The sequence below is a fragment of the Pteropus alecto genome, unplaced genomic scaffold, assembly GCF_000325575.1.
Source record: "Pteropus alecto unplaced genomic scaffold, ASM32557v1 scaffold468, whole genome shotgun sequence".
Lineage (NCBI taxonomy): Eukaryota > Metazoa > Chordata > Mammalia > Chiroptera > Pteropodidae > Pteropus > Pteropus alecto.
The window spans coordinates 375,109-387,063 of NW_006441394.1; the positions used below are offsets into that span (position 1 = coordinate 375,109).

Genomic DNA, 11,955 nt, shown 5'->3' on the forward strand with positions numbered 1-11,955 from the left:
CTACAAACAGAGCCTAAGAAGCTGTCTCTTCTTTGGAAGTCTTGCCCATGCCTTATGTCTGCTAGGAATCCACTTCTCAATTTTGGTGGTATACATGTTTAGAATGTAAGATTTTAGAACTGGCAGGCACTTGAGAAATCATTTAATTTTGTTCCCTTATTTTACTGCAAAGAAAAGTGAGGTTCAGAGAAACAGAGTTATCTAGGATCACACTAGTTACTGAGAAAGCTGTGACTAGAATCCATGGCCTTACTCTAGTCAGACATGCAGGTATACAACAGGTAACTTCTAACACAAGGCAGATGTATTGGAGATTTGTGTAGAGAAGTGCTGCAGACATTCACTGGTTCAGCCTCTGGGCCCTCCAATGTGCTGGCCTCTGTGCCAGCACTAGGAATGAAGAGACAAGGCATGTCCTCATTTCTAGAGGACCAGACTGACTACTGAGGAAGTGAGACATGAAAACTATGATAACTGTTGCTACAGGTTAGCACAGGGCGCTGTGGCAGCATCAAATCTGTCTAAGGGAAGGCTTCTTGGAGGAAGAAAGGATGTTTTATTTTTCCCTAAGAAAGTTGTTTTTTTTTTTTTTAAAGAGTATGGTCATTGTTACAAAAAACAAAACTTTGAACAATACATAAGTGTTCACAGCAGGAAGTAGAAGTATGACTCCCTCATCCCCCTCCCCCATCAGTTAATCACTGTTGCCTGTTTGGTCCATAGCCTTCAGAACTCTCTTGAATACTGGAGACATCAGAGCAGCTCTTTTCCTCCCCACGCCCCCATCTGTTACTCTCCTGAGAAAATCCTCAGCTCTTGGGATGCTAGGGAACCCTTATTCTACTGCTGCCCTTGCCTGAGGATTTGAGACCATTCATTTGTCAATGCACAGAAAATTCTGTGGACTTACATTCCAAGTTCTACATATATCTTTCAGCTATCATCCTAGTATACTCTGTTACATACTTAAATGGGATGGACACTAATTGGAAATTGATAATGACAATAGCATAGGCTTTCTCTCTGTACATTGCTTTATTGCATATCAATTATTTTTACATGTTTTGTCTCATTGTCTTATCATGGTACCCCTGTGTGACATATGGAGAAGGGCTGGCAGAGTCCTGTACATTTTTTGACATGGAAACAGGCTCAGAGAGCAGGAGCTGTCACTTAGATGAGGGGACTAAGTGAGAGTCAGAGAAGCTAAATCACTCACTTATCCACAGCTTCCCACCCAGTACGTGCCAAAGCCGACATTTGAACTGAGGTCTTCTGCTTATTTTCCTGCCCCACTCTATTTCCTGCAAGTTGTACCAGAGCTGGGATTCAGCTCTGGATTGCTAGTGTGGTCTGCTCTCTATCTACTACCCTGGGTCATCCCCAATTAGTGTCACCCACCACTGCCCTGCCAAGCTCTTGACCTAGTTCATTAGGGAAGGGCCTTCCACAAGTCTGGAGTGAGCCCAGAAAGGCCTGCAGTGCCCACCCCCACTCCCAGCCCCTGGACGCAGGCTGCTCTGCCCTGAGTGGCAACCTGCATTAAGCATTCCACTCATCATCTCAGGGATGATGGAATCCTAACCTTTTCAGAGACACCGTGCTCTGTCACAAGCATTGCTCTTTTTAAAAGAGATTAATTCACTTGCCGCATTTTGTTCGTTGGTGAAAATCACAGGGGAGAGCAAGGGTGGCTTTCTCAGGCCTCAGAGGCCCTTTCAGCCACTCTCAGCAAGCAGTCACCCGCAGAGCTGGCCCAGGACTTTGAAATGACTGCTCACTGGCCATTCACTTGCAAAGCGACAAAATGAAATGGAGGAGACCTGGGTTTGTGAAATCCCAACTTTCGGGGGCTGATGTGCACACAAAGGGGAAGGGGGGAGGGACCCACCCAGCTCTGAAAGAGGAAAAGTTGTTTGTGGTTTGACTAACTTGTAGTGGTATTTACGTTTGTTTTGGTCCTTCCTTGATGTACCAGGAACCACCACTTCTTATGGAGTTACAACACGTCTCTCTCTTTTAATCCTTACAGCCACCTTGCACAATAGGGATTAATATTCCCCATTTCACAGAATCTGAATTCCAGCCTTGGATCCAGGGTCATTGCTCTTTCCATTACACCTCAGCCCCCAAGAGGCTGCAAAAAATGATGCTCAGTCAGGAAGCTGGGCAGTTAAAAGCTGGAGTCTCACCTAACACTTAGATTTGCCTCCTACAAATGACCCCTCAGGTTTATAGAGCCCTTTCCTGCCCTAGTGGGCCTGTGAAGAGACTGAAGCTAAGAAAAATGATATGATTCCCTAGGGTGTTAGAGTAGGAGGTAGCAGAACTGGAACTAGAATCCAGGTCTCCTGACTCTGCCTATTAATGAAAAGGATTAGCAAGTTTGGAGAAGCCCTCTCTCTCAGCAGTATTTCCTCTTAAAAGAAACCCCAAAATGCTAACACACAGATAACAAGTAGCTCAAAATTGTTGGTAATCAGCGACATGCAAATTAAAACAATAATGCGAGATCCCTTTACACCTATTGGATCTGCAGTGATTAGGAAGCTGGCTACTGGCAGGTGTTGGCTGGGAGAGTGGTACACAGGCACACCCGTCCTGCTGGTGGAATTTTAAAAATGGAACTAATGTATACTTAGCAGTATGAGCATATCTTAAAACAATTATTTATGAAAACACACACACGCACACATGTGCGCACACACACGTATAAAACCCTACTTTACTCAGGTCCTAGAAAGCAAGAACCTTTTTTTTATCTCCTTGTCAGTAGTCAGCAGGTGGTTGGGCACAGTGAGTATGTGCACATGTTTGTTGAATAAATGAACAAAGGAGTCCCTAGATCTAGCCTGGCTGAATTTCCCCAGGTCATCCTGTGTGACCCTGTCTTAGAATCTTTGGGTATTGGCCAACCTGCCACTTACCAGCTTGAGACCAGAGCACTGTGTTCCATCAAAGGGATAGAAGTAGGGTAGGATGGCAGGCAGAAACCAGCTGTATTGAATACCTGCTATATGCCAGGCATTGGGCTGGGATCCCTGCAAATTGGAGATTATCATTCCTATTTGATAGATGAGAAAAACTGAGATTCAGAGAATTGATTTGCTCAGAGTTATCCAGCTGGACCAGAATTTAAATTTGAGTCTAACTTACTCCAAACCCCTTCACTCGTCCTTTTCTTTTTGTTATCCTACACTCATCCCTCAAGGGGTAGGAGGTGAAGGAGGCATCTCAATCTTCTTCCTTTAGCCCTATCTCCAGAGCAGAGCAGCTTCCAGAATTCTCTATGTCCAGACAGGGGAATATGGGTCATTGAGCCACTAAAGTCATGAAAGATTCTGGCTATGCTGTTTCTCCTAGCCACGCCTACTTTCTCATTTCCCTGCCCTAGCTCATCTCCCTTGGTCTATATTACAGCAGTTTCCAAACTGAGACTTGTCCCCATTGTCTACCCTCTCCCCTTTTAAATTCAGCCTGCTTAAGCCATTAGGTTAATTTTATAATTTCTTTTGCCCCAAAACCTTCAATGACAACCCCACTACCTATGGTGAGAATCTAAGGAATGGCAAATGGGATTCGTCTCTGTTGCCAACTTAAGTTGATTGATGGTGGCTGATTGGAACCAGTGTTGAGGAGGATTCTGATACTCTTTCAAAGGCTCCACAGGAAAAAGCTGCTTAGAGAGATTTCGTCATTTCTGACTGAGATGCAAGTGCGTAGAACAGCATGCCTGCCAGGCATTTGTCAACTCTTTAGATTGGGTTTTTAATCTAGGGTCCACTATTGATTTCACCAGTACCTGTAAAACCCTTGGACACTGTAAGAAAAAAAAAATTGGGGCAGGTGGGTGGGTATGTGCTCCTGTACACATTTCTGGAGAATTGTCAGTTTTGATCATAAAGAAGTACATGGCTCAAAAAAGGTTATGGCCACTCCTAGCTTGGCCCTCGAGACCCTGTTGTAGGCCCTGCATACTTCGGCACCTCTCTGTTTCTCTGCTGTGAACTGTCACCCAGATGGATCTGCTTGATGGTCTCTGAATGTACCTTCCCATTATTCCCTGCTTCTGAATAAGTATCCAATTCCTTTTGTCCTGACTGCCATGCATTTCCTCCCTTATTTCTCAACTTTTCCCGTTCTTCAAGGCACAGTTCCGGTCTTTCCCATGATAAACCTCTTCAGTTTGCTTCAGCTGGTCCTGATATTCCAGTCTTCTGAACTAAAGACCAGAGACGTAACCCCTTCTGATCAGAATCATGGTTTAGATCAGAACTCCAGCCTCTTAACTCTCAGAACCCTGTGCTCTCCACAGCACCACTTGGCCTGTTAAATTAGGAAATGTTTGTAAATTAGAAAGATGGTTTTGTTCAAAAAGCGATTTTCGTCTCACAGAAAATTCATCCCCAGGGTTGTTAGCCTCTTTAACATTCTCAGCCATAGAAAATTGTTCCTGCATAAAACGAGCTTAACAGTGTATGCGGTAAGAGGCCCAGGATTTTTACCAAAAGAAATTCTCAAATTAGAGGCAAGAGATGAGGGTTTCCCAGCCTCCTCTCTCTTGATACTCTCACATTTTGTGCCCCAGTTATGCCAAACCCCTTTCAGGGCCTCACATCCCAACACTGCCTTCTCCTCCAGGTGAGAGGATTTACCTCTGCCTGTAACACTCCTTCTCCCTCACTGCCTTTTGTCTAACTCTATCACAACCTCCTCAAGAGAGGCCCCCGGGTCACTAAGACTGGGTTAGGTTTCTGGTTGTACACTTGTAACCTGTGGTCCTTATTCATAGCACATGTCCGACATACAGGTATGTGCTTGCTGATCTGTCACCCCCCTCCCCCTCAGGCTTTGTGTCGCCTCATTCGCTCTAGTCTTAGTCACCCACTTACTTCAACAGAACAGAGGTTTTATTTGGCTTGTTCCAGAGGAGCATTTACTACGATTGTAGACAAGAATGGTGCTAGGACTCAACCCCAGGCCTCTGAAGTCTCTGCCAGTCCGCTTTCATCTAGAACCCACTAAAGAGTAGCTCCCCAGGTCCCCCAAACACTGTCCCCACCAATCCTCATAAGCAGATCCTGTCTTGTTGGTGAATCACTCTTGACTTTTGGTCTCCCCTTTTTCTGACCTCCTGTAGCACCTCTGGTGGGAAACCACACACTGCAGGCTTTAGTTTCCTTCTGTCCTGAGTCCTCCCTCACAACCAAATTGTACACTTCCCCAGGCAAGACCCCATGTCTTCTCCTCACCTCCATCCTAGAGTCTAGCACAGGACCAAGCACATATCATGTGGATTTGTTGATGTCAGTTTCATCTTTTGTCTTCCACGTGACATGCAGCCAGATTCAGTCTAGAGGAAGGATGGTGAGGTGAGAAGGGTTCAGGCCCAAGAGCCATTATCGACCTGGGTTCCAGTCACTGAATTGCCCCTTTACTAGCTTTGTGACCTTCAGTGAGTCATTTCACCTCACTGAACCTGTTACCTCATCTGTGAAAAGAAGAGATTAGTATCAGCTCCTTAAGCTTGTATGAAGAAGGAATGAGAGGATGTATGTAACATTCCAAGGGCAGTTCCTACTTGTAGTAGGTGCTCAGTAAGAGTTGATTCTATTTACCTGCTTTCTCTCTATCCACCCCTACATTGTAGGGCCCCCTCTTCGTGGGACCCAGAATTCAGGCTTTTAGTGGTATACTCAAAACCCTGTTTGTTAATTTATCCAACAACTACTGAGTTCCTATTACATGTTAGGCGCTGGCATATAGAGTCAAATAGGCTCATGTGGACTCTCCTAGAAACCTAATGTAGCGTTTCTGACACTCCTTGGGTTTAAAGATTTTCAATTTCCAATCAGCCACCATACAGATAAACTTGAGTGTGATCCTTGTGTAAACTGGGAACTATCTAGATAAGGAGCATCACTGGGCATTTGGTGCTAAGGACAGGGAAATTCTAAGGAAGGAGGAGACATCTGTGGATTGGATGAGCATAGGAAGCCTTCTCAGGGAGTGTCCTCAGGCCAGGATTGTATCTCATAGTATAAAAGTAGGATTAGAATAGGCAAAGAAGCAGGAAAAGAGCATTCTGGACTACGGGAGTGGGAATGTCAGGGTATTAATGTAGGGAAGGCACATTCTTTCCTCATGATACTGGGATGATAACAGCATAGGGCAGACTCATTTCAGGGAAGAGGGAGAGGTAAGGGAAGCCTGGGATTGGGGAGAGTTGTCAGAGGAGCTGGGATGGGTATTTAGTTCTCAGAGGCCTCTGTTTTTTTGGTTTCATTCAGCCTCCCTGTTTGTTAACTGTCATTTATTCCGTTCTTAGGTCCATGATGAGCCATATACTGAAAATATGCCTCTGTCTCTTTCTAGGCTGTTGTCAGAAGGTGCAGATGTCAATGCAAGGCACAAACTTGGCTGGACAGCACTCATGGTGGCCGCCATTAGCCGAAACGACAGGTGAGAGATCTTCCACATAAGGCTCCCTTAGCCAGATCTCTGCAGACCATATTCCTAAACCCTCTCCCGCCCTTGCCTGTCCCCCTGCTCTCTTCTTCAGAGGCAGGGCGATGGACTGGTCTACACCCGATGTAATGGAGGGTATAGGAGATGTAGAGAGGAAGATGTAGCTATGGATCCTAGCTCCGTCATTCAGTGGCTTTGTGACCTTAGGTGAGTCTTTTGCATTATTGAAGCAACAAAATGTTTGAAAGACTATTGTAAGTGTACATGCGCAAGTTAGCATCATGTTTTTGTTACTCACCATCTGTCTGTGTTGAGAAGTCTACAGTCACTGTCCCCAGCAAGGGATCCTCTGGGCTTTTCTTTTGAAGGTTCTGATGGAAATTAGGGAAGATGGGGGCATTCTTGCCCTCCCATTGGAAGCCCTGCAATTTTTCTAACTGCTCCCCCAATTCCTTCAGGGTGTAGCTATTTTATAAAGATCAAAATAGCCCACTTTGTATAATTATTGCTAATTCTCACAACCACCCCACAACATATTTTATTTTATTATTATTATTGTTGTTGTTGTTGTTAATTCTCACAACCACCCCACAACATATTTTATTGTTGTTGTTGTTGTTGTTATTTTGCAGCTGAGAAAACCGAAGCCCAAAAAGATTAAGTGATTTGTCTAAGATCACACAGACACGGTTTAGAACCTGGTCTGGCTGGCTGCCTGGCAGAGTTTGTATGTCTTACTATACCTCACTGCTGCCTCCCTCTGCCAGATCCCAGGCTAGTGCAAGATGCTATATTTTTATCCCACTCTTTAGCTGTGGGATAAATTGTGCAAAAGAACTGATTAAATAAGAGCAAAAAAAAAAAAAATGCTTTCTAAGAAAACAAACTGGGCACTTAAGTAGATAGTTACAGGTACCAATTTAAATTTTTCCTTCAACCAGATCTTTAAGGCTTTAAATCTGCCAGTCCTGATCACCTTTAGAAGAGTCATAAATGTGGTGGAAACCAACAAAACAAGAGCTTTAAAATATAAGCGTGGCACTGCCTCAGACAGCCCTTGAGACTTAGCTGTACTTAAGATAGGTCTCTCTTCTCTGCTTCTCTATCATGAACTTATTCTCAGCATTCCATTTCCTTCTTTGCCTCTTCAGCTTCTATCACTTAGTCTTTAAAAGAAAAATTGATGTAAATCGACTTTGAGGTTTAGAGACCTGGAATCCAGTTCTGGTTCTGACCTTTAGTTGAATTTCAGAATTCTGTGGACACCCTATTTATCTACCTGAAATCATGTCTACAAACATTTGGTAAATATTTACTCTGAGCCAGGCTCTCTGCTAATCATTGGGGAATCAGAGACCTTGAGAGCTTGCAGCCTAATGTGGAAAAGAGGGCAGGTAGAAAGACAGAGTGTAGCGTAATCAATGATGTCAGAGCAGTGCAGACAGGATGTTATTAAAGCAGAGGGTGTGAGAGGACTGAATTTGGCAGCAGAGTAGATTTTCGCTATGGGCTTGTGAGAATCAAATGAGATAATGTATGTGCTATAGGTTACAAATGGTGAGTTGTTATTCTCTGCTGCCCACATTAGACCCCTCTACACACAAACACATTTGTTTATTCTACCACTGATACTCTACCTACCACCACTTCCACTCCACCCACCGGTCTTTCCCAGCTTGCAGGTGTCTCCATTTGCAAGAGATAGCCAGTGGTGGAGTAAATGAAGGGGGATGCCCTTATGTGTAGTATTTTCAGTGTTGAGACAGAATTGGAAGTAACACTATACTTAAGAGTATTGTCAATCAGTGAGCAGATAGCTAGTGAATGTGCTTTGGGGACATTTCTTTCTGAATCTAATGAGTTGTTGGTTTAACTGATTGTCTTTGTCCAGGGCCATTCGCAAAGCAGTGATGCTCCTTAAGCAAAGTGAGTTTTAGCTTGTATTTATTTGCTTTGGTTCCTAAGACTAATTATTGGTGTTTTAAGCATCCATTTTGTGCCCTCCTCTTTTAGTGAAAATAGCATACTCCCAGGTTGGATTTATTTATTCATATCACAAATTTTGGGGGCGGGGGGCACCTACTGTTTCCCAGGCACTGTTCTTGACAAAGATTTCTGCCCCCATAGAGCTTATTTCTATATGGATAGTGGTCCCTGAGTAGAGAGAGGCAGGGATAGACAATAAACAAATGTAATACATAAGTAAACCACATAATATATTAGAAAGTAAGAAGTGCTGTGGAAAAAAGAAAAAGTAGAATCTGGTAAAAGGAAATCTCAAGAGTACATTAGTCAGAGTGAATGGGCCCCATTGGTAAGGTGCCATAGGAGTAGTCCTGAAGGATTATCACATCATACGAGCACAGTCTGCCAGAAAGTTTCTCCCTGTTAGAAGTGCGCTGATTCTCATCTAATCAGATACCAAACCCTCTGGAATTGTGTTGGCCGGGCCTGAAATGCTACCACCTTTGATTGGATTTGGATGAAGGGAAAGTAGAGGGGCAGCACCCCTTTCATCAGATTTCTCTTCTGAAAGCAGAGAACCTTCACCTCCTTTAGTATGCTGGCAGCCCACAAGCTCAAGGGAGAGATCCTTAGAGTACCCCAATCATTTTACCCTCAACTGCCTTTAGTGAGCGCCTGCTTAATGTGTTTAGTCCTTAGGGATATAGAACACAATAGTCTCTATTCTTAAGGAGATTATCTTCTTGTAAACTTTTATTTATATATGTATTTATTATTTACTTAATTTTGAATAGTAAAGATAGTACTATTTAATTTTGAATAGAAAAACAGTGCTATAAAACAGAATTTTAAAAGTGTGTATAAGAACTTAATTTATAATTTCCTCCTTTATTTATTTCCAAAAAGAGTTTGAGGTGACATAAATTAAAATGCAGATATAAATGTACACAGGAGAGTTAAAACTGGATCAAGATCAGAAATCATATTGGTAAAAGGAAAGATAATTGTATCAGGATCGAACCAGAGATTTTCTTTTCCAAAAATAGGTTTATTATTTTTGTAAAAATAACATAGAGAAGAAAGTAGCCGTCAACTGAATTTCCTCTATTTAGAGATTGAACTTTGTGTGTGTACATATGTGTGTGTGATTTTACATAAATGGGACCATGTTGCATTCACTGTAAATCAGGTAATTAGTTGAATCAAGTATTAACTTAGATTGAAGTTTCCGGATCAGCATACCAAACAAGGGATACAGAGTTTTGGTTCTTCAGGAGCGAAGAACTTTATTTTGACATCTCTTTATATTATCATTTCATGCATCTGGCAAACATTTTTTCAGACTATACTGTGTCAGGCGTTTATGTGCTATGCTATGGGGGGATTCAGATAATAAGCATCACAGTCTTTGCCTTAAGAAGCTTACTTGGACTGCTGACATCAAGGACTTAAGTAATGTGATGGCCATTGTGTTCAGTAGCCATTCTGCCAAAGATTTGCCAACATTCTGCTAGGACAATCCTTTTGCCAGCCCTAGTAACAGCTTGGGTGTACTGTTGACTTGAGATCCAGTCACTGGGGGACTGGACCCCTCTCACAGTAAGTCCTCCAATAAGCCTCTTGCCACAGGCACGGTTTTAGCCTGAGTCTGGGTGCCTCATTCTGTGTTGCACTCTGACCCAGCCCAGCTAAAGGCTAAGCCACAGGGTCCCAGGATGATCACTCTGACTTAGCCTAGCCTTCACCGGCTCGTGCAAATATACCCAGCCTTCAGCTAAATTCAATTAGTTTTTCTTTAAGAAGAGAAAGAAATCCAATTTTACCAAACATGGACAGACGGTGGAAGGCACTTTGATGTTACAACCTCTCAGTGATGCTTTACTTAGTCACAAGTTCATAAGCAAGAAGGCTTAATTACTTGAGAAAACACAGGATTAAAATTGGACACAATGGCTGAGTATCCGCTCTTGGGCTACTTGATTCGAACCCATGCACCCAGTTCGTGTGTGGTGCAAACTTTGATGTGTGCCATGACATGCTGAAAGTCATGACCCCCTCAGGAAAGCTCCTTCAGATGGCATTTGCAGGATGTGTAGGCGGAGAGGCAGGGCCTGCCAGGCCTGTTTGCTCAACTTTGATGTCCAAGCAGCCACAGGCCCCACTGTTTGCTCTTTCACTGAGGGATGGTTTGGGAGCCTCCTACCTTTCCCAGTAGACAATGGCCAGCAATGGAGTGTGACGACTGTTGACCATTCCAGGAGCCTGGTGGACCAGAACAGGGCTTTGGGAGGTGCAGAACCTGGGAGGCCAAAAGATTTTATAGGACAGACATTCCTCCAGATGTAGCTTTCCTTAAAGCCTACTGTGTTGGTTGGGTGCTTATAGTGGAGGTAAAAATAGTCTCATGAGTTTTAACAGGTACCAAGTACTGCTTGACCCTCTGTCCGATGCCACTAAGGTATTTATCGATTGAAAGTTTAAGTCTTTCCTGTTCCCTTCATCAGTGTGTATGTGCAGAGGACAGTGGTTTGGAAGAAAAATGGTTTGATTTATATCCTTGTACTTTATAATTCCTCAGAAAAGAAGCTGTCAAAATATATGCCTGCTAAAGAAATAGTATCCAGAAGATATAAAGAACTCTTATAAATCAATTTAAAAAAGACAATCCAATTTTTTTTAAATGAGCAAAAGATTTAATCAGACACTTCATCAAAGAAGAGGTAGATAGGTGGCAGATAAGCACATAAAAAGATACTCGCATTAGTCATTTAGGGAAATGCAAATTAAAATCATGATAACACTACACACCTACAGTGGCTAAAATTTAGAAAAACTGACAATACCAAGTGTTGACAAAGTTGCAAAACAGCTGTCATCATCGCCAATTGGAGTGCGTAACTGTATAGCCACTTTGGAAAACACTTTGGCAGTTTCTTATAAAGGTAAAACATATTTACTATGCACCCAGTATTACCAACTACTAGGTATGTGTCCATGAAAAATAAAAACACATCTGCAAAAAGACCTGTATGCAAATACTTATAGTAGCTTTATTATTCATAATTGCCCCAAACTAGAAAGTACTCAAATGTCTATCATCTGGTGAACAGACAAATTTGGTACATCCATGCAGTAGACTACTGGGCTTGCTGGTTGCTTTGAAAGCCCCTGCCTCAGAGAAGGTGAGACCGTGAGGCAGAGCTACAGCAGAACTGTTTGAAATTCCCCACAAGAGTCTCCCTCCCTCCTCCTGCGTTTGCTCCCTGAGTACATTTCATCAGCATCGGAAGGACTGCTTCCCGGCAATGCCTTCCCTGCTTGGCCAGAGTCCCTGAGGAGCTGAGCTAATGAGTAGATAACACGCATTTGCCAAGGCCTTCCTGGATGTGGTACCTGGGCTTTGTTAATTTTAAAATGCCGCCATCCTTAGCTAAAGACCATTTAATTCCCTCTTACAGCAGTCATTTATTTTTAGCATTTGCTTATTTTCCCTACGCCTTACTAAAGAAGAGGGAGGGCATT

At 43.1% G+C, this 11,955-nt stretch overlaps 1 protein-coding gene across 2 annotated transcripts in view; it reads left to right on the plus strand.

Annotated features, from left to right (window-relative positions):
• LOC102895684 (caseinolytic peptidase B protein homolog) overlaps window positions 1-11,955 on the plus strand; it is a 54,208-nt gene that overhangs the window by 20,771 nt on the left and 21,482 nt on the right. For both annotated transcript variants that reach the window (XM_025051581.1, XM_015594734.2), the window contains exon 3: window positions 6,376-6,462. In XM_025051581.1, coding sequence (XP_024907349.1) covers window positions 6,376-6,462 — 87 coding nt within the window. The remainder of the gene's footprint in view (window positions 1-6,375; window positions 6,463-11,955) is intronic.